The sequence below is a fragment of the Anabas testudineus genome, chromosome 21, assembly GCF_900324465.2.
Source record: "Anabas testudineus chromosome 21, fAnaTes1.2, whole genome shotgun sequence".
In the NCBI taxonomy this organism is placed as follows: Eukaryota; Metazoa; Chordata; class Actinopteri; order Anabantiformes; family Anabantidae; genus Anabas; species Anabas testudineus.
The window spans coordinates 7,347,995-7,372,311 of NC_046629.1; the positions used below are offsets into that span (position 1 = coordinate 7,347,995).

A 24,317-nucleotide genomic window follows, 5' to 3' on the forward strand; every position below is an offset into this window, starting at 1 on the left:
ACGTCCCCAACCCTCTTATCCTAAAAATGATCTTGCTGTGTCACAAAACCGAAAACACAATTCTATATTTGCAGCAAACGTAATAATTAAATTAGTAATTAAACATAATTAATTTAATTATGATGTTTAAGTCAGAGCATAATTAGAACTTCAATTAGACTCCAGAGTCACATGCACAGTCTAGTTTAGACAGTAAAAACACTTTGGTTAAGGGTCGAGAGAGACTGATGTTGTGTTTTAAGCTTAAAAACATGTCTCCGTTAAGGATTGAGAGTCTAATCCCAACCTTAAAAAAGTTTAATAACGCCGTAGTCACAAAACTGTTGAACTGTAAGACGTCTCTGACATTTTGCTCATAAGTTCAGTATCTACATATTTACAACTTGTCATTTACATTAATTGTCAACAAACAGTATTCTCCCTGTGTTATCAAATTATTTCTCCTCTCCTCTGAAATGCAGTTGTTGCTGTCTTATAAACAGCAGCGTATCATCATTCTGACCGTTATTACAACTTCATCGTATTATTGTCCAAAGCAGTAGAGAAAATAGAAACATCTGGTGCTGTGAATCGGGCTGTAAACTGATCGGATTGGATGCAGTTAAAGTGAAACAGACAGCGGGAGGTGATGAAGGCAGATGATGAGGAAGAGGATTTTTAATTAAAGGTTCCTACCTTTTATTCCTTTTTCTCGATTCAGACTTTCTTCATCTCCTTAACTGACCCTCCTGTTCACTCCATTCTACTGTACTCTACTGTGATCTACTCTATTTTCTCTCCGTCCGTTTCGTTACTCTGGTCCCGTCTTTTTTTTTTTTTTTTTTACAAACCAAAGACTCACAGCCAAACACATCCACCACTCCTCACTGTGTGCACCACAGAGACTGTATCAGGTGACTGGAGCAAGACTGGCATGTGTCATCGCTATCTGAGCTCCTGGAACCTCAGCGTCAGGTGTGTGTTTCTGTGTGTGTTACTGCTTAATCCCCTGCTGCCATTTCCTCCAGGGAGAAGAAACTCTATCCCCGAGGATGAGAGAGAGAGATAAAAAAAAAAGACGACCGCACACACTACTTACAGATTATATTGGAGGATTAAAGATTAAATTACCCTGCTGCAGTCACTGCTTTCTGTGTGTGTATCCCCGTATGGATGTCTTTGTGAGGACCAGTTTAAGTTTTACACCCTGGAAGTGGAGACATGTTTGGTTTGTTCTCGCATCTTGAAAGTGCTGCCTAAGGATTGAGACTAGTTTTTTGTTTTTTAGGGTTAGAATAAGGTTAAGATTATCTGTTGAATCTATTCTATTGAAAGACCAACGGGTGTGTTTGTGCAAAAAGATCAGAGCAGTTGTTGGTTCACATCATCTCCTGTTACACAAAGAAAAGTGTGTGTGTGTGTGTGTGTGGAGGGAAACAGCTGGTTCACAGTTAATACATTAAAAATAAATAGTGTGATATCGGATGTTTCTGTTTGCTGGTGGCAAGAACTAACACCTCTAAAGATAAGCTGCACCATCTTCCCCAAGCTTATTTAAAAATCTTAGGAGACGGTGGCTCCCCAGAGTGGAATGAACACAGGGGAGACTGATCAGAGTCAGAATCAGCTTTATTGGCCAACCATGTTTTCATATACAATACATTTGACTCTAGTCTCTAGTGTTTCTCAGTGTACGTGCACACAGTACCAGTAACAGTGTGTTAGGAACCTGCCAATCATAGTCAGACTTACATTTTCAGCCTCAGTTTCTAATGTTTACCCACTTTTCCTGCCTTCAACACGTTAGCTTAAAGAACTGACTGTTCACTTTCAGCCTAATATAGCCCTGTAGCCTTCACCACTAAAGAGGCGAGGATGGGTACAGGCGGAGCCTTTGTGGCCCCATTCTTCCCCAACACATCATTAAGATACAATTACTTGATCTCTCACCTGCATCTCTTTGCAGAAAACACTGCAACTGCAGATGAATCCTAGAAGAAAGCAGAATAATAATGCTCTACTGAGAGGAGAGCCCGTCTGACTACCTTCATCTACATCTTCAACATTCCTTATCCACGGGGAGGGAGCGCGGTAGATCCACATGGACTGAGTGCAGTTTTGCTGACGGCAGCATTAGACATCACACGGCATTATTATTATGCATAGAAACACACACATTAGCATAACAAGCCTCTGTGTGTGTGTAAGTAGGTCACGTTGAGAGCCTTCTTCATCCAAAATGAACACACACACACACACACACACACACACACGCACATACAGCAGACCAATCAGCAATACGAAGGCAGACATGAGAACTCCCGTCTGAGACTCAGTAGAGATCAGGACTGCACAATCACCTGCAGTAGAATTAGCATTAGCACCAAACAAACATTGTGAGGGTTGAACAGGACAAATAACATGATGATGATTTCGCTTTTTTTCATCTCCCCAGTATTAAAAATAAAAATATAAAATGGCACAAGAGGAAAGGTCATGGAGTCGTTAAAATCTAAGAGGTAAAATCTTGAGAGGAGCAGGAATGTGATCTAGTGGTAATTTTCTAACAAAGAAAACGTCTAAGGAGATGATGAAACTACTAAAACTGAGTTAAGAACTGTCCAGTGGAAGTGGATGTGGTCTGATGAGTCCAAATTTACCCTGTTCCAGAGTGATGGGAGCATCAGGGTAAGAAGAGAGGAGGGTGAAGTGATGCACCCATCATGTCTAGTGTCTACTGTACAAGCCTGTGGGGGCAGTGCTATGATCTGGGGTTGCTGCAGTTGGTCAAATCTAGGTTCTATATAAATCTAAGATATATATACTGAATGACCAGGTTATTCCATTAATGGAATTGTTCTTGTTCTGATGTCACAGGCATATTTCAAGATGACAATGTGTATGTGAAAGAGTGGTTCAGGGAGCATGACAGTGTATATACACAAATATATACATACACATAAGAATACACATATACACACATATATCCAAATTAAATTGAAATTAACAAATTAGACTGTGTCAAAGGCCAGTGAAAACAAACAAGTTTTACCAAGGAATTTAAAAACAGGCAAGGATGAGGCCTGTCTAATGTGAATGCCCAGCTCTTTCCACAGTTTTTGAAGTTTTCGGAAATGCTACGGCGAAAGACCTCTGAGCTAACATTTAGTTTTTAGTATGATCAGGAGCAGCAGGTCAGCCAATCTGAGCGACCATGTTGGAACATATGGATGGAGGAGCTCAAAGAGGATGGGCCCTAATATAGAGCCTTGTGGAACCCCACAAGACCAAGGAGAAGAGGAGGACTGTAGGTCTCCAACTTGAACACAAAAAATCCTATCCTTTAAGTAGTACCTAAACCAACTCAGAGCTAGGCCCTTTAGAGCCTTTAGAGCTAGAGACAACAGAGCCTCGATGTACCAGGTAATTTATTTCATGAACGTATAATTTTCTATGTGTCAGAGAGAGAAACATCTTGAAACTGTTCAAGTTCAAGTTTAATCTGTAGAAATAAAACCAGCCACATACTGACAGGGGAATCCATTGTGAGTTTTTGTCTGTCACACTGCAGTGGAATGATGAGCATCAGTGTGTGGGTAATCACAGCAGTCACGCTATTCATAATGAGAGTCATGTCAGACAGACAGACAAGGCGTAGCCACAGATTCTGCAAACTAATCTCAGCCTTTATTTCCTCCTAATCCATAATACAGTTTCTTGCAAGAAATCTCTATGTCTATTAGCAGCTGAAATCCTCGGAAAAAGAACCTCGAATTTCCAGGTTGAGCACTCGTGAAGCAGAACAGGCTGCACAATGTGTGGCAGTGTTTCTAGCAGAGATCTGAAATCTGCTAAAGTCTCTCTTTTCAGACTGAGCTCCACAGTACATTTTAACCTATCTACGTCTGTTTGATTGGAAATTCAAAAACAAAAGTCAAAATATTGCTCACTCTGTTGAAAACGGATGTTAGCAAGCAAAAACATTTAGCTCGAAGTGCTCATAAAGTACAACTACACAAAGCATGGTTCTTATAGTCATTAACTGCATTGGCTCTACACTCCAGAACATTGGATTTGCAATGAACCAATGAATATAAGCTTAAAGAGCTGAATATCTAATTATAATCACCATCCTGTGCATCTGAGTCTGTCTCTGGGACAGTTTCCATAGAGGTCTGAACTCACTGTGAGCAGAGAGACTACAGCCTCAGTTCAAGGATCGAGACCAGGTTATGACCTCAGGGTCGTGTAATCAACACCTCCCCCCCAAACACAATACTCTTACATAAAACAGCTGCATGCAAGTCACAGTGTATAAAATCCTGCAGCCAAACATGGAAAAAAGACAAAGCTATTAAATGTGGAGGACAGGAGAACAATGTCCTACCTCGACTCGGGAAACTACTCCACATCATTGAGAGAGAGGCAGCTGTTTCACCTCTTCCTCCTCCTCATCCCCCCTGTTCCCTCTATCATCTGCTCCCCTGATAACAAAACGCATCGAAGAGAAAACCCAAAACAAACAGCAGAGAATCGCCGTCTGAGTCTCTGTCTGCATGAACGCAGCGGAACACGTGTGTGAGGACACAGGAGGGCGGACACACAGCGAGTGTACAGTGTATGTGAATCACTGAGGTGATGATATTCAGAGTGAGCGGTGATGACAGCCCCTCTGTCTCAATGGAAATACCTCTTTCTTCGTCTCTCCAGCTCCGTGTTGCTCAGTCGCTCCCGGCCAGTTCAAAAAAGACAGGAGGAGGAGACAAGAAGGCAAAAAAAAAAATGAAAGGGAATAAAATAAAAGAAGACGGTATAAGCTTTTAAGTTCTTCCATTCTCAAAAACAACATGCAGAATAAAAATAGACAAGAATGAAAAAGAAACAGATGCAAACTGTGACTTAATAAAATAATTTAACTAAATAATTTAATAACATTAGCATAAGGAGACAAAAACAGATGACTCACTGTAGATCCTCTACAGGTTTACGAGTCACTAGTCACTCTATTACTCTACCTGCCTAACAAGTCCTACCAGTCTAGAGTTCCTCTAGTGCTATCGGTCCTTTACTAGTTATATTAGTTTTCTACTAGGTTTCTATTACTGTACCAGCTCTCTAGTAGTTCCACTAGGCTTGACTAGTACGCACCAATGCCTTTACTAGTTTCACTAATCTAAGCTGCAAAAACTAAACTAGGACTACACTAGACCATAACTAGTCCACCTGGACTAGTCATTCTAGTCCTACTAGTTCTGCTTGTCCACTAGACATCACCTAGTCCTCTCTGTTCTTTACTCGTAGTAGTTCTTTACTACTACTAGTCTCATCACTTTTCTACTAGACCTTGACTAGTTCTTCTAGTTGTTTGGCTAGTATAACTCTACCATGCTTACCAGTCCAAGAAGTCCGCTATAAAGACAACCAGCCCTTGGCTATCTTTTCTATCAGTCATCCACTAGACCTTTACCAGTCCTACAAATTACTATAGTGGTTTTACTAGTCCTACTTGCACCCAATCAGGTCTCTACCAGATCCACTTCTGTTAGTCTTGTGGGCTATCTGCTGGTCCTAGTCATATCAGTTTACCCACTCTACTAGTCTAGTTCATTTTCTACACTGGCAGGACTACCGTTGGTTGATTTTACACTAGTCTGGACCTGTACTAGGCCCACTGGTATTATAAAAACTGCATCATAGGTTGTGAGAGTGTGAATCTGTCAGCAGGGTCTATTCATAAACTGCTGAATACATCAATGCGAAACCACACATCAACACCGGCTCCATCTCTCCACTCATGCAGACACACTGCTGCAATATGTGTCTATTAATAACTGCCTATTTATCAGCTCATTATGGAGGAGGTATCAGCAGGACAACATGTTGACCTTTATTAGCCCAGGAGAGCTAATTAGAGCTAGCTCACACACACCAATCACAATAAAAGGATAGAAAGGAAAAGGTGAGCGGATTCTGACATTTTCACTGTACTACAGAAACATCCCATATGGAGCATTCAGGATCTCATTAAGTGGGAAATTTAGAGACAAGCTTTAATATTGTAAATGTTATTAGCCTCATGTGAGCTAATCTATTCATTTGTACTGAGAATGTGGATCATGGGAATCCACTTTTTTCATTAGTGTGTGTCTGTGGGTGGGTGAGTGTGAGTGTGAGTGTCAATGCTGCCTCCTTGTGGTCACTATCTGCCAGTGAGGAGAAAACAAATATGTATTTGTTAAGAACACTGTTTGGCTTAAACATGAAGGTTGTTTCACCTTCTCCATCTGAGGAATTATAGATATTTACTTTGGCTTTAAATATTTAATTTCTAATTGTTTTTTTGACTGGATGCTTCCTATGACTGGTATGTACTCGCTGAGTTGTCCAGGGATAAATGGTAATTCTAAGAATATTTAATAAGTACTGCACATAAAGTTCACGTTCAGGAATATTGCCGAAATGTTATTCTGCTGTGTTATTACTGTTAACTCTATTTTTCTTTAAAGGACTGGTTTAAATGTCATATTTGCATGTCATAGATGTGTATTGTCGCAGCAGTCAGCTAATTAATACACATCAATCAGCTGATTTCAGGAGTTTTTCTATATGAACATTATTGATTGAGGAGCTCGCAGATCGTGAAAATGTGCAAAACAGCTGTTTATATTAAGTATGATGTCATCTGACCTGACTGCTGATAGGCTGCTCAGCCAGCCAGGTCACTCTCTCTCTCTCACACACACACACACACACACACACACACACAAGCCTGGCCTAGAGGAGCTGAGTTCAGGCCAAAGAGCTTTTCATGGTCGAGCGAGCATCATATAATGGAGAGAGAGAGAGAGAGCATTCAGGCTGAGTGGTGTGTGTGCTCGTCTGTGTGTGTGTGTGTGTGTCTGTGTCCAGTAAATAGAGATTTAATCTTTAATCAGTGTTATTGTAGCCCGTGCGGTGATATGGACACACAGTATGTAATTACAGCTGCCATACACACCTGTGTATCTATTAGTTTCCTGTCTCTCCTCACAATATAATCCCATTTTTTAATGTGTGTGTTTAAATGTTTTCATCGTGCTTTTCTTATTTAGTTATGTACTTTTTTTAAAATATATTATTGGGGGCAAAAATGGTAGATTTTCAATGGAAGTTCTGCATTGTGTTTTTGATGACGGAGGAGAACAGCTAAGGACAACAAATTGTATTGAACCTGATTCACACAAAGACATCGTCACAGCAGAACTTTGTGGAGATACAGTAAGAAGTTCAGATCAAAAATAAATATAATATATTCATTCAAATCAACACAGGCGAGTGCAGCAATGTCTTTGAGAAATGTCACTGTGGTTTCAGAGCAGTGCTGTGTCCCAATTTAATGACCTGCTGCTGCCTGCTCCACTTTAACTCTTTTATGTCTCACAGCAGATTCCCACTCTGTTGATCAGCCATTTGACTTTAAAAAACTGGGTCAGAATCACTGAAGATGCTCTGAAACCGTTCCAGTCATATCTGAACACACAACGAAAGAGAGTCAAGATCTGTGATTTTGCCAGAAGAGGGTGCTGGACTTACTTTAAATACTGCTGCAATGTATAATAGACCGTGAAAATCCATAGAAATAAAGACTTAAAAGAGCATAGGCAGCAGGCTTTGTGGATGTACTGTATATTCGATGCCACAAAGTGAAGAGAGAAAAGACACAGTGAAAAAACAAAGCAGAATGTATGGAGCACCTCAGCCAAACAAATTCACATCAGGAGAAGCTCCAGGTTACAAACACGGGAACTAAAAGCGTATAGTCTGTTTAACAAATTAAAACCATGGAGATCTGCTACAAGATCAGGCAGGATATCACCAACGGCAGCAGGATTCATCCTCTGGGGATGATCTTTGTTTCGATGTGAAGTAAAGCAGATATTTGGGTGGGGACAAAAGTGGTGGTGTTATCTTGATTAAAAATCTATCATCGTTTCAGCTCTGTATGAAGAATTAAGATGTCAGAACAACAACAATATCTGGAAGTTAATTACCAAAAGACACATATTTACTTTAACATCAATCTGTCTGTGAGGATTGTATGAAGCGACAAAGTAGGTGACAGCTCGCCAACATGAGTGACGGGTGTTGACGTGGAGATAACAGAATATAAAACTGCAGTGATCTGAGTTCATGCAGAGTACATTTATCCTTTTAGGGGTCAATCTGAGATCCAACACACTCAACCACACACACACAGTGACCTCTCCCAGAGGGCAGCAGCTGCTGATGATGGATGATTAGTCAAATTCACTCTTACTCAGCAGACAGACAGTCAGAGTTATTGAATTTAATGTCCTGTCTCTCTTGTTACCAAGACAACTTGGATGTTTCACTGTGATTTAGTCTGGATTAGGAGCACACCGACACGTAATATTTCCTCTCACACAGATACAGAACGTCACCTTTAGTCTTTTAGGGAAGCACAAAATGTCAGGAGGCAGAGTAACTGTGGTCCTACCTGCAGGCGTGCTGGATGGAGCACTGAGACCTGGACTGAGTCCAGGAGATGGAGTTAGTCCTGCAGGCTGAGAGTTGAGCCCTGTGGCCTGCGTAAGAGACCTGGACTGAAACCCTGCTGAAATCAAAAAGAGCAAGACACATTAGAGCTTCTTCTATTTTACTGCAATAGCTTCCAGATAATATACTGTGCACACAAAATCACCACTGATCAAATAACTATAATATGGTTTTGTTTTGTTTCTCGTGCCTCATTAGCTCATTGGTGAAAAACTTCTACTCTTACTGCAGCTCCTACAAACATATGGCTGTAGTGGTTACTACCTGCTGCCTGTAGTCCTGTCTCCCCAGCCTGGAGCTGTCTCACTCTGCGGAGGTGAGACCGCCCGTTGTAGTGCAGCTGGGCCTGAGCAGCGGAGGTCAGCTGCAGGTTACACACCTCACACAGCGAGTAGGCTCCACTTTGAGCTGGGGAAAAAACAGCAAGAATGGGTCAGACTGTAGGAGACAACTACAGGGATTACAGGACAGTGGTGCTGAAACGCATCAGTCACCTGGGGATGGAGCCTGCTGGACGGAGAGGCTGATGGTTGTAGGTGTAGGCGTCTCCACCAGCTCCTGACACATCCCGCCAAAGGCAAAGATCTGCCCACTCTCAAGGAGCTGAGAGGGGCTGAGTGGAGTCTTCATCCCTGAAAAAGAACAAAGAAGAGCAGGAACAATAACCAGGTGCTGGTCATAGTAAGGTGTTACAAAAAAAAAAGATATAGATGAGTGTAACTAACAGATTTGACAAAACTGACAAATGAGAGATGATTGAAGATGCCTTCACTTGTTTTATTGTTCATTGGGGTATAGGTTAAAAAATTACTGTAATAACCGTAGGTTGCATCTTAGAAAGGAGACTGTTTGGAAGTAGACGTAAGACAGAGGACAAAGCTCCTTGTTTCCAATATATTGTAAGAAGTTATTTGTATTTATTTTTGGTTTCAGTACTGCAACAGTACGTTCTGGTGTCTCATGAGTTCATTTGTACTGAGGCATAAGTGCAAAGAAAACAAAAGACAGAAAACAGCGTGTTAGCACTTTATTAACCAGCCCTATCAAACAAACCAGGCTTCACAAGTGTAAGTATGAATTTCTTTCTCACATCACAAAGATTATGTGATCAATACATTGACAAATTAATACTAAGAAACCCGGCAACACAAACCACAAAACAGTGGAGAGGTAAAGGTGACATCAGCATCCAGCACGCACATTAAAAACAGACATCACTGAGGGACAGACAGGTGGACACATGGGAGTGAGGCCCGAATGACACCGGATGCAGAGTGCGAAGCATCAAACCCCGACGGGGAGAGTGATGAAGTAATGAGTAAGAGGAGAGAGGAAGGATGACATATGTGTGTGTGTCTGCTGTACAGTGTGTGTGTGTGTGTGTGTGTGTGTGTGTGTGTGTAGGTCAGCCTGTCACTGTGTCCATCTGTTGTCCTGTCACATTTGCCAAGTTACAAGACCTCTGACAGGGAACACACATTCACTCACTCCAATTTCTCGTATTCAGCTAGATACAATGTCCTGACCCACGTACTGTATATTACTACTGTACTGAACACACCGCAATTAAATTAACTCCAGGGATTTGGCTCAAATTTGAATGAGCTCATTAAGGCATCAGTGCTATAGATGAAATCATTAGTCGGTGATTATTTTAATTTCACACGGTGATATAACAGCAGCTGGTGGCCACGCTGCAGAGGAAACAGAGGTCTCCACATCTCTGCTACCAACACACCAGCAGAGCCGTGATGATTGGTAAACATTTAAACCCCCTGAGGGAAAACTGTGATTTCAGGGCTTTTAAATTAAAGCAACTTGATTAAAGTGAGCACTGTTATTTAATGCCTTGGGCAACACTGTGCAGCAGCTATATTTTCCTCATACAGACCAATGGATTACAAAACAAACTGCTTATGCAACTATAGAAACAGGTCTGCATTTGTCACATAGCTGTTTTTACTTCTATTTTACTTGCTTGTAATATTAGAGGCAGAGCCAGTATCTGTTCTCTCTCCCTTCCTGACGATTTAGAAGACTGAAGAGCTGGGTCGAGAGGTCAAAGGTAGCTCAGACATGTTTGAAGGATCTGTGCTCTAAAGGCTTTTAGTCCGCAGAGCTCCTGGCTACACACATATGAAAATTACTGCATTGCAGATATGTATAAACCTATAATAACCAACCATAATCTCTACTAAAAAACAAATCAGGCCTTTAGGTTTTAGTGCAACCTGACCCATACAGGTTTGCTATCACTTCCTGTTACCTGACGCATCTGTAGCAGCCACATTTAGGCAGGTTGTCGTCAGGGGGAAAAACCCATGGTGAAAGAAAATCGAATCACTGTCCTCAGAGTGAGACCCACAGCCAACACAGAAATATGCTTTGTGCAGACAGTTTTGGAGTCTTATCTTAAATATGACTTCATTAATCCAACTTTCCAGGACCTACTGCACCATGCAAATGTTGATCTCAGTGACTTGTATTTAACTATCCCTGTTTTTAGTTATTCTGTCGACTCCACTGCTTTCACCCTTCCCCTCTCTCTCTCTCTCTCTGGTGGTTGTTAGTAGTTGACTTTATGTTCTGCAGACAGCTGGGTAATATGCTGCTGTGATGAATCAGCTACAAAATGCACACACACACACACACACACACACACACACACACACACACACACATCAGAGCCAGCCGATGCTGACATCAGCTTTAGCAAGGAAAGGATTAAATATATCTGTTATATTGAGCTAGGAATTATACAACACACATATAGGTAAATACACACACGCTTGCTAACCACATATAGCATAGAGATTATGATACAGACAAATAAACAGCAATTCAGTGAGCAGAGCATTGGGCACCAACGTGAGCTGTGTGTATTTACCTTCTCTGTTGCAATATATATGTGTGTATGTGTGTCTAATCCAGGCTGACCAGTAATCAGAGAGGCCAGCTTTGGGTTATAATCCTGCACGCACACACACACACACACACACACACACACACACAAGCAACAATGTGATTCCTGACTGAAGAGGAAATGCAGAAATCTTTTCTTCAGTGCCCGATGAAAGCAGGTCAGGGCTTCACAATAACCTGAAGAAGTAAATGCTTCCATTTTGAAGACTTCAAAGAGACTTAATCGAGTGTGAAGAAACACTTCACTGAGTTTCAATCTGATCTCCGTGTCTTTAATGTCAATACATCGTGAATTACAGTCCAGCTCTCTGTGTGTGCGCCTCTACGTAGCTGCACTACAGCCAAACATGTGTTTCCTCTATTCCTCTCTCTGCATTTCTCATTACTTAAGGTGTCTACAGATTTCGGCAGTTTTATAAGTTTATTACAAGCCACAATGTGCGACACAGATTTGAAAAATTTGGACACATTTGCTTTGATGTTTCTACTGACTGGGCTGCAACACAAATCCATATACAAGAATAAAACACCACCAACTTCAACCATATGTGCTGCAGTTGTAAAAAATGCAGCTAAGTAAAAATTAAGATATATATCTATATATATATATATATAAACATACATGCATGAATACAGTATTTCACCATCGTTGGCTAGTTTTATATGTTATTGTTCACACACTGTTTTCATTCAGAGGATGAACAAAGGAGGAGCTCAGCTGATTGGTTGAATCAATAAAAGGGTCTGAATCCTGATGGTGGAAAAGAGAAAGACAGAGAGATATTGAGCCACTGGCCACTGATGTATGTCTGTGTTCTCTGAGAGACACTGTATACACACACACACACACACACACACACACACATTCACACAGCGTAACCTGAGGGGACGACAGGACAAAGGAACTAATGGAGATGTGAAAAGACAGAGAGAGAAGTCTCAGAGTGACTGTCTCTGATCCCGAGGCCAGTAGCGGCTAATGACGGTGGTCCCAGACACACACACACACACACACACACACACACACACACACACAAACACACACAGTATACAGCGCAGCAGCCAGTCGCAGCAGCAACTATACTGGACACAGTGTGATGTTTGTCTCTGCAGCAATCTGAAAAGAAACTGGTGAAAAGTCACAAACGGCGTTGTTGCACATTTTGTTATTACATTTTTTAAAATTGACAGATACATTTGAGACATAAATGTACTTTTTTATAATACTGATTTTCAGCTCCAGTGATAGAAATCCAGGTCAACTAAAATCCTCTTCCTTTTAAAGACATCTTGCCAGGCTGTGTATGACCTTGAACGGGTTTCACAAGTTCAAATCTCTCAGACTATTTAATTTCTAACCTCAGAACCTAAACTGGAGCAGCTCTGACCTGAAACCACAGACTGAACATTGGATTTATGGAGCTTGCTGGGAGGGGGAACTACCTGACAGGCAAAATAACATTAGCAGATCATAATTTTGCTATTGACACAATTTTCTTACATTTTTCTTCCAAGCTATAGCTGAGAAATCTTTGTCAGAGTCTGGTCTAACTTAAAAGGGAGCTCTATGAATTGTACACATCAAAGTGTGTTTACAGTTTTTGTGGAGTAATAATGCATATGTGATTAAGATTGTAAAAAAACGTTTGGCTCCAGAGGAAGCTTTTGTGCCTCGAGTGACAAGTACAAGTCAAGAAAAATCAAATCTGGGAGTGTGGAGGAGAAAGGAGTGAGCTTTATGGACGTCTGTAGTCTGCTCTTTATGTCTATTTAAGGTTACATTACGTGTCACTCGAACAAAACATGTGAATAACTGACAGTCAACGTTTCAAAGGCTCAAACATTCAATTTATTCATGTACATGAAAATTTCAGGGCTCCTATCCGACTGCTAACTGAGCAGCATCCTGAAGCACCGTCAGGAGCCTGAAAATGTTAATGCAATGCAAAATAGGTGACATATTCCTTTAATACTGTACATAATGGCATGAGTACCGGAGATATTAAGTTATGTCCACAGACATTTAAAGGACAACATCATTAATGACAGTTAAGGCACAGATAATTAGGCTAATCCAGGCAGCACACTGGCGGTCGCGACAGGTGAGCTCAGGTACAATAATTAGTGATATCAGCGTCTGTAAAACATCTGTAAAATAGGATTAATTTAGTAAATAACTAAATTAAAAATAAAGTTAAAAGCAATTTTAGACTGCTGCCAAATGACACAGCCTGACAACAAGAGCAACACGTCTGCTACTCACACCAGCCCACCTGGATTACTCCATTATTTCACTGGTACCTGGACTAATGTTGCATTAAACACAGTGCACAGTTTGACAGTGCACATGCAGGGCACCTAAATAAAGAAGTCAGTCAGTCCCTTTGGTAAACACAGCTCCTTCGTTTTCGTCTCTCTTCCTCACTTCTTTTTCTCTCTTCTTACTCACAGGTAGGAGGCATGTAAAAGAAGGAAGTGTGGAGCCACATTAGCTAAATGGAAATCACCCACTGAGTCCGACGGGTGGAAACAGGTCTGCAGACTACCTGGCTGTCTGCTTCCATAACAGCCAGAGTTTTCAGGTTGTTATGGAACCACTGTGTACAGAGCAGCACAACTGGTGCTGTGGTCGGTCTACTGGGAAACTACGACACACACAAACACACACACACACACCTTTCTCATTGCTGTGAGAACACTCATTGACATAACACATTCCCTTGCTCCTTCACCTGGGTTTTACTACTACACAACAATTTTCTGAATCTTATGCGTGATATTTTGTTGTTTTGCATGAAAGTACACAGTTTTAACTTGGGTTTACAAGGCAGCAACTAAACTAAAAACAGACTTACACACACACACACTCCTTCTGGATGCAAAAGGCTCTGACATTTGCAATAGGTAGTTATCATCCAGTGTATTGATATCAGAGTCACTGTCATACAGCACTATTAGAGCTGTATTCTACTGCTGTGTCACAAAGGAGGCTTTTATTGTGGAACAGTGACAGGAAACAAAACAAATGTTTGTCCCAAAAACGCAACACAAAATAAAAAAAGGTCACTGTGGTCAGTGTTATTATGAGTCACTGTTTATGGGCTGATTCCAGTCTCAGTGCAAACAGAGACAGAATCAAGGATTGAATCTGGTTCAGGCCCAGAAAGTGATGCGAAGTCTGTTAATATATAATTTAATGCTCTGCTGTGTACAACTGACATCATGTTGTGTGGTTTACGTACCACAGCGGGGACACACACGTACAACGGCAGGTACAGTGAGGTTATTCTGTCTGTCCAACCTTCACTTCAGGACGCTGTGACTTCTGTTCTGTCTTTAAATAGCTGCTCTGCTCCATCAGGACCTGACACTTACCGCTCAAGGTGAAAATCCAGAACTCGACTGTTCTACTGCACTAACTGCTACTGCTAACAAAGCTGCAGACCCGAGGGGCCCCCATCACTAATGAACCACCTCGCTGTGTGAGAACTGCCACTGAACTCAAAGATAAAGAAGAGATACCCCCGTTTTATAATGTTTTGGTGTTTGAGACTAAATAAAAAACCTACAGTATGTAATTTAATTTATCCAGATTCTTCTCTAAGGCTCGATTTTTGTTAATGATAGATTGGATAGTGAAGTAACATCGCTGCCCTCCATGTGGGAGACCGGGGTTTGAATTATGGCTGTGGTCTTACCTCCAGTAAGGGTCCCTTTGCTCTGATAAATGACTAAATGCAAACCTCCAGTTCTTTTTCACGTAACTGTACAAAATCTAAAATCACTTGGGATTAAAGAGAACGTTTGTAACTGATTCTGTTTCCTGTCCGAACAGGAAGCGTCGGGATCACAGAGATAAACCAGATGTTCTTCTATTAACGACCGCCACAGATTAACACACACACACAGACATACAGAGGCACATACACCCACACACATGTATACAACACACAGCATGTAGGTTACCTAGCAGGCTGTGCAGGATTTGGTGCAACATGATTGGTTGAGCCAGATGGGGATTGTGGGATTGGGATTATAATCCAGAGATAAGTGTGTGTCTTTGTGTGTGTGTGTGCATTGGAGCTCAGTCGGTATAATCTGTGGTCTAATAATAGAGGTTCTTCTCCTGAACATCTACCGAGAGTCGACTGACTTCGCCTCCTCCCTGCTGAACTCCGCTGCTTCAGTGTGTGTGTGTGTGTGTGAACAGGTGAAGTCTGCAGAGGATACACACTTCACTCCATTCTAGTATTATATATGTATATGACACATGTATAACCCTCGGGTGAAGCAGGTGGAGAAGATGGATTATTTAGCTCAAGTCATGTTTCTCTGCCAGCAGCTGCATCGTGATCCCAGGCAGCTGAAATCTGAACCAGCAGTGGCCCATAGAGCAGATTAGAAGTCTTCAGGAGTTCGCTCCGTTATGAAGAACTGAGACATGGCTGGGACGGGAGTCGGGTTAGGTCCAGGTTCTATTCAGTCTAATCAAGCAGGGTAAGGTTTAGTTTTACTGGTGTGGGTTCAAGGCCTGTCTGTGGAAAGGGAGAAGGAAAGCTACACAGCTCATCTGAGCTTTGTTCTGACAGGGGAACTGAGATCCACTTCTCAAGACAGAAAACAAGGTCGAAATCTGGAGGTGGGGGTGCTCAGAGGCGACTAACACTACATTACTTTTGCTGACTAAAGTCTTGTGCTTTTATATTAAGTAAATTCCTGCATCTGTGAGAACCAAGCGTGATTTATTGACGTTCTGGTGGTGTCACTTTTGGCTCCTGATCCTGCTTTGGATAAAATTAATGCCAGTGTTGGCTAAAGCTTTTAAAGATCGATGCACCGCCCGCTTGCAGCCATTATTTGATGCTCAGAAAGTCCCTCTTTGCTTCATAACAATCTAACTTAACTTGATTCCGATGTGATGATATCGCTGTGCTATCTCGCTGCAAATTGATTTAGTTGGACAACATTGTTATTATTCTATTCCTGCTCTTTTCCAGTGAGGGTGCTTGTTAATTGATCTAATTAACTGATAGATCATGATGCTGCTTCACACACAGGAAACATTATACCTGCTTCACATCAATGTGTTAGCATGCTCATGTTAGCATTTACCTCAAATACTGCTAAAATTACTATTATTAAGTGTCATCAGCTGGTAAACAAATTTAACAGACAGTTTATAGCTTAAATTAAACTTTTGGAACCCCTCAGTATTACTACCTGCACTTCATCACCACATTGTATGATGAGCATCAGCAGTATTCACAGTAGACGTTAACAACTTCAAGATGCAGAAAACATGAATCAGACCCGAAAGACGAGAAGAGGGCTATGACATCACTTCCTTCTCAAAGTGGCGACTTATCAAACATTCAGCAGCTGCTCCACTCAACTAATGGAAGAAGAAACATGAGACAAACACACCTGAGCAGGCAGGAGGTTGAAGTTGGGACACACTCGATCTACACTTCTCTCTAATGGTATTTTTGACTGAAGTTTGAAGGAGACAGAGTGACAGAGGAGAGGATGCAGGATGATCTATATAAAGACCAAACATCACTTTCACATTAAGGACATGCTGACTTTGTGTTTGACTGCAAATCACATTCACGCCAGTCAAGCTTGATCTGACAACACGACTTTCTGTTTTAGGTTTTGTTCACTAAGTCAGTGTCGGTCATGGCCCCTAACCTCCAGTGTGGATGAATCTGAAAACACTGATCTTGTGGTTTTTTTGTAGGGTCAACGAAGGCCACACCACCTGTGTCATATGCACCACTGGGCCATGTGGTGCTGATGCAAGCACAACCTCCAGTGGGTCAATTAGGCCAGGTACCAGCTGACAGACATACCTGAGAGCATCACTCCATATAAAGTTGCATTCATTTAGTGGATGATGAGTTTATTCTCAAAGCTCACTGTGTGTGTTCTTAAGTATATTGCTGTTTGCATGTTGCGAAGGGCTGGCCAGCTGGGACCTGGATGACCATTTACATCTTGCCAGTGGTACCTTTACCTCAGTCTTTTCTGCACCAATTAACTGTGTGTGTTGGACAGTGATGGAGTGGGGGGAGGAGACAGAGAAATGGAGACCACCGACAGGATAGAACAATAAAAATGCATTATAGATTAAGAGCAGAATTATTTCACGTAGTTGGATTTTCTTGATGATGCATTTATAACTTAACAATAAATAACAGAGAAGAAAAACGTGAAAACACCCGTGTTTTCTCAATCTGTGCTCTCAGGACCACTGTAGTCAAGCATTAAATGTGTATTAATCCACCACAATAACTGTTGACAAATAATGTGCATTGATAAGCACTTAAAACAAAAATTACAGCACATTTTAACGTATTATAAAACATTTAACCGGCTGATAGTAACATGTCTCAGTCTTAACACTGAGATTTAGCTGTTTTAGAAAACACTCTAATGGATGCGCGTCAGTTTCTATACAGTACTTCCTGGCTGCTTCCTGTAGCTTCATAACAGATGACACAGTGTGTAAGTGTGTGTATGAGTCAGTGCGTCCTTCACAACCTCTCAGTGTGCGTGTGTGTAATACCTCAGAGACACAGGTCGCAAGAAAACACTTCATCACTGCCGTCCTATTTATACACACTTTCTCCTTCACAAAAAAACCTGCGCATGCTGTTGACTTTTCTTTTATACACTCTGTCCTTTTTACACTTCCTGACCTCTCTCTCTCTCTCCCTCTCTCTCTCTCGCTCACTCGTCATCAAGCCACTAATTGTTTTTGATAATAATCATCCAATCACATTTCATTACTGTCATCTCTTGTTTTTTGTCACATGACGGAAATCTAATTAAAACTTCCTGAGACAACATGGGGAGCAGGTGCAGACACACACACACACACACACACACACACACACACACACCCAGGTAACTCCATAAATCACAGAAGACAGAATGGGAGTAATGTAGCTGTTAGCACTTTGTACTATAGCCAGTACTTAGCTCGCTAGGGAAACATCCACAGTATTCCTCATGCAGTATCTTCAGTTTTACAGCTACTGAAACATGTGAAATAATATTTTTTAACGAGTATCTAATTAACTCCCATCAGCGATCAAGGTTGATGATTCCAGCTTTTCACTACAACACAACTTGCTGCAATGTCACTCAAAAACATTCAGCATGTTGGATCATCTAATTATATCTATTTAATATTAGCTGATCTAGTCGCTGACATTTGGTCTCATTATTATTTATAATTATTATATATGTTTGATAGTTATGACCGATGACTAGCATAGCTTTGGAAAAAGACCGGAGACACTGCTCAAGCTGCACATCATCAAACAAGATATAATGTGTTAATTATCCAGCTTTAGAGATGTTTGAAGGTAGATTTTATTACATTAAGATACAGTATCTTTGGCTGTTTCCCAGTGTTTCCAATCTAAACACTAACCTAAACTAAGCAGCAGCAGGCTCCTGATTTATTCTGCAAGCGAATCTCCCCATTTGTAAAAAAAAAGTGAATAAAATCTGAGTCACAAGACTAAAATAAATCAGAAAAATGACCCCACACTGTTTCCCTGTACAAAAGTAAAAATATGACACCGTAGGTGCTATTAGTCTAAATATTGATGTAACATTCAGCAATAAGGTTGTTGCGATGAGCTCATTACATGTACCTGCTGCCAGTGTACGCACATACTTGCACACAAAAAGTACACAGAGCCAGGACGGATTTAGTTCAGAGACAACAGTTTGTTCTTGCATCCATGCTTTTGTATTTGTATTTGTGTTTGAGTGTGTGTGTGTGTGTATTATCTGCAGGTTTCCAAACTAATCTGTCCTGACGTAACAACATGCTGCTTCTCAATCTGCCCACTGCTGGAGTCCTGGCACACACACACACTCACACACTCGCACACACACATACACAGTGTTTAGTAATGTTGTCATGGTCTATAAATAGGTAAAATTGATTTGTGTGTAGGAGAAAAGAAAGAGGGAGGGTTACAGTAGGATAAATCTACCTTTACTGTACAAGTGGACAATGCAACGCTGTTAGAGCTTAAACTGCCATAAGGTTAGTACGATGTACAGCTGGTTGGAGGTAACTATGAGTTAGTACCGTCTAACAGTGCAGGTACATTAGTACATTAGTGCAACATGTTAGTAAAGTTTATCAGCTAATAAGTTCATACAGTGTTACAATGAGTTAGAACAGTCTAATGTTGGATAAGTGTGCAATAATGGTAGGTTAGTACAATGTAATGGTACTATAGTAGAGTAGAGTAGGTTATTACAGTCTGAGGGCAGACAGTCTAGTCTGATGGCTGGTTCATATGGTCTAATGGTTCGTTAACACAGTCTAGTAGGTTAGTACAGAACAACATTAGGTTATTACAGTCTAACAGCAAGTTAGTATGATAACAGGATGGTAGTATAGTCTAACAGTGGGTTAGTATAGAATAACAACAGATCAGTCTTACAGTAGATTCGTACGTTCTAAAGGGAGGTTAGTTTACTCTAATGATAGGCTGGTATGATCTACTCGTAGCTTACTACACTATAACTGAGGGTTAGAATGGTATATAATGGTAGGATAGTACAAATGAAGACTAGGTTAGCGTGATCTAATAGTAGGTAAGAAAGGTCTAACAGCAGATTAGAATAGTTTAACTACTTAATACAGTCTGAGGGCAGGTTATAACAATACACCAGCAGATTAGTGGAGTCAAAGAGCCAATTAGTGTGACTTCAAAACCAATTAGTACAGTCTAACAGCAAGAACATTTTCAAAATCTCAGTTTATAAAGACTGCAGCAAAACTACCTTAATGGCTTTTAGAAGTGTAGAGTCTAACTTTAAGTTACTACTGCAGTTTGTCCTGGTGACACAGCATGCTTACCAACACTGTCAGCAGCAGCAGTGTGAACACCTGGCTGCACTTATTCACCTCACATAGTATCTTCGTTTCACCGTCTCTCGCTCTGTCCTAAACCCCCCTGAGGAGGCATGCCTCACAGTCTGGTACCATCTAACAGCAGTTGTTGCTTCTTCATCTTCTGATTGGACGCTGAGCTCAGTGCTTTCTTCTTCTGTATAAGACTTCTGCTTTAATTAAGCTGATTAGTGTTAATTAGACTCACGGAGGCTTGAGACACACAGCAAAGATCCAAATACCCAAACAAAGAATAGCAACACACTGTGAGAAATCATTTCCTAGTAAGGAATGAAGGGGAAAAGGACGGGGAATGCTTTCTGTTCACGTGGGACGAGTGGAGAGACGACACCTCAAAGTTTCCAGGTCGCAAAGGAAAAGTACAAAAAATAAAAGTTGTAAAGAGAAGAAGGAGCTAATGGAGGAGAGATACAGAAAAGAGGAGATGGAGGAGGAGGTATTTTAGGGCAAGTCAAGTTTTCAGGTCACCAACAAGAAGTGGGGAAAATGAAGGAAGAAAGAAGGAAGCAAAAAGGAAAGGAAAGGAAAGCAAAGGAAAGGAAAGGAATAAAGGAGGCGATAGCTTTCATGTTCTACTGTCCAGCTGATCAGGAATCATTATTAGACTCATCAATACACACTAACACACACTTATTACTTCATCTTTGCGAAGACACTCTTTGACATTACACTTTCCCTGGCCCCTTACCTTATTTTCTCATGTGTATCTTACAACAACAGCACCTACATGAGCACTGAAACAGTCTGTCATATTGTCACCTATGTGAAAATTAACAGCATGGTCCCGACAGAAAAAGAGAGAGACGGGACAGCTGTGCACAACTGGACTGTGTGTGTGTGTGTGTGTGTGTGTGTGTGTGTGTGTGTAGGCTTTGTACAGGATTATCTAAAAATAATGAAGCATGTTCAATACACACAAGATTACACGGTCTGTCTGTTTTTTGCTCCAGTTCTGATTTTTAAAGAATCTGTTACTGTTTTAAATGTTTTTAGATATAAACACCTGGTTAACCGGGTTTAAGTCTAAGTGTAAAAACACTTCCCCAACACAACAGAGGGTCAAACAGACACTCAATCTTACAAACAGCAAATGCAAAGCACATAAGGCAGTAAAGATTATTTAACTCATTAACGGTCCATTAAACCGTGAACATGCTCATGGACCCTAAATGTTTTAAATGTCTAGTTATATAAAACTGACAAATATTAAAATTGATAAGACAAAGAAAAGTAGCAGAACCATATAATAATTTGTATTTATGTTTGAAAGACATGGTTAAGGTTGCAGCAGCTCCACCTGTATTAAGAACAGAAACTGTAACTAGAATGAACTTGATATAAAACCCGAGTGAGACGTTGACTGGAAACAGACAGGTGCAGAAATGGAAGAACTTGATCCTTTACTCAAGTAAAACTGGATAACCACACTGGATTAAAAAAAAGTCTGAAGGTTTTTCAGGAAATTCAAGTTTTAGTTAGAATACGATTTATTGTTTAGTTGATTTGTCAGTTATCACAATATTAATTAATTAAGAGTTTTTGCATTGAGCTTTTCTAACATGACACATTCCACATTTTTCTTGTCTTAAATAAAAAATAATCAGCAGATTAAAAATGATCAATAACTTCAATAGCCTCAACATCTATTTATGAGTAATAACACTGTAATATATAATAGTGCAGACCTATCATTAAATGCAGCCTGGGTCTATCTGAGTACTGAGTACAGTCTCCTGATAATACTTCTGCCTTTAACTGTTGTATTTGTACTTTCACTTAATTAAAGGACAAGAATAGTTATCAGCTTTTAGTATTTTTCATTAAGTAAAATAGTAGGAACTACAGTACTCCATACGCACAGGTAATGTATTCATGCTGTATACATAATGATCAAAAATACACATTAGCAATTAAAGAGTGTTGTCGGACCGACAGCAGCAGCCTCAAAGTATCCGAACAGTATTTGTGGCTTAAAGCTCGGTCCGTTTTCTACCTAACAAAGAAAAGACGCAAGAAGCAAGAGGAAGAGGAGGAATAAAACAAAAGAAGAAGAGGAGCAAGAGGAGGAAGGTGACTTACCGGAGAAGGAGAAGGTGATGGACGGATGAAGAAAGTACACTCCTGTTGGTTTGACGCGCTGAACTAACGCACTCTGCAGCCGCCGATTATGAATCAATAGCTGATCAATAGTGATCTGTGTCTGCTGTCTGCGACCGATCACTCATCGATCATCCATCCGTCCGTCCATCACGTATCACTCAGGACGCTGATGAACTCTGTGGGGAGCAGCGGAGAGCTGCGCGCCGTGCGCCGCACCGACACCCGAGTGCAGGGACCGCGCATGCGCCACACACACACACACACACACACACACAGAAACGCACAGAAAGAGAGAGCAGCTTAAAGTGGATCCAATAAAAAAATAAAATAAGCACAACTGGAGGGATTAAAAGGACAAAAGCAGCTGATACCAGCTTGTTACCTGAGAGTTTCTGTGTGCTTGTATTACTGATGTTTTGGGGACATACATAGTCACATTGTGAGGACTCCCCTTGGTTTTGTGTCCCCATAAGACAGTCATTACATTTTAGGTCTAAAGTAACTTCCTCTGATGTGTGTGTGTGTGTGAGAGAGAGAGAGCGAGAGCAAGAAGAGCAGGTTCTGACTGATTTAGTACCCAGGTTTAGCTGTTGGAAAAAAAAAATAGATGAAATCTATTTCAAAACAGTAAATACTGGCTGGAACACACACACACACACACACACACACACACACACACAGTCCTCTGTCTGTATTTACTGTCAACTCATCTGTTCACGACGTCACCAGGTATCAAGTTAATTGCCTCATTTTACAGTTTCCTTTAGTCTAAAGTGAAACTGTGAAAGTTGTCTAATGCTCTGTTTTTCAAATCGTTAAAATATTTTGAATGCAAAAAATATAGTACAACTAACAATAAAATTGTGATGACTTTATAATAAAACTAAAGCTTCTAGTGTCAAAATAGTAAATTTTTCATATTTAAGTTTGAATAAATGATTTTCCAGGGCTCTGTTGTTAACCCAGTGAATATTACTGTGCTTCATTCAGCCTTTTTGTGTATCAGGAGGCTGCAGAGAGCAAAGATGAGTATCCTGATGTCAGTCAGCTGAGACATTTCACACTACTGCTCTGAGAGTAAGATATTTCTGCCTGTCTCTCTCTCTCTCTCTCTCTCTGACGCTCAGAACCGTTGTTGACAGTCTAATCAACCCAATGCATGATGGGAAAACTGCCTACATCCACATGAGTAATGTTGCTTAAATTATTATCCTGTCTGAAAATGAAAACCAGCATTTGTTACTTCTAGACAGGACGTTGCAGTAACTCCTTGAAAAGTTTCCAGTTAATCCAAAATGCTAGATCCATTTTCCTACATTAGCTTCTCACCACTGACTCCCAGTAAAATCTAGAATAGAACTGAATATACTTCTCATCAGTAACCTTTCACTTCTTGCCCCTAATTAAGTCCTTTTTGTGTTTTGGGTCATTATCTTTCTGCATGATGAAGGATCCCCCAAGCCCAAGCCAGGACATTACTGTACCTGCACTGTGTTTCATAGAGGAGCCTGTATGTTTGGGGTCATGTGCAGATCCTTTCTAGTTATTTTAGCCTTTCCATCACTTTGGTAAAGGTTCAACTTTGTCTCATCAGCCCATAAAACTGTGTCCCAGAATTTTGGAGGCTCATCTCTGTACCTTTTTCCAAATTCAAGCCTGGCCTTCCTATTCTTCTTGCGTATGAGTAGCTTTCATCTTCTGGTGTAGCCTCTGTACTTTCTTTTGTTAATGAAGTCTTCTGTGAAATGTTGATTGCCATGTTGGTTACACCTCTTAACCATAAATGCAGTCTGAACAGGCAAAACCTAAATCT

General features: G+C 40.8%; 1 protein-coding gene across 1 annotated transcript in view; it reads right to left on the minus strand.

Moving 5' to 3' along the window:
• The window catches only part of znf385b (zinc finger protein 385B), a 35,788-nt gene extending 12,836 nt beyond the window's left edge, over positions 1 to 22,952 (minus strand). The window contains 5 exon segments of the mRNA XM_026376488.1: positions 8,477 to 8,590; positions 8,800 to 8,943; positions 9,030 to 9,167; positions 22,484 to 22,700; positions 22,887 to 22,952. Of these exon segments, the coding sequence (XP_026232273.1) occupies positions 8,477 to 8,590; positions 8,800 to 8,943; positions 9,030 to 9,165 (394 nt within the window). The 5' untranslated portion in view covers positions 9,166 to 9,167; positions 22,484 to 22,700; positions 22,887 to 22,952.
• Between the last annotated feature and the right edge of the window lie 1,365 nt (positions 22,953 to 24,317).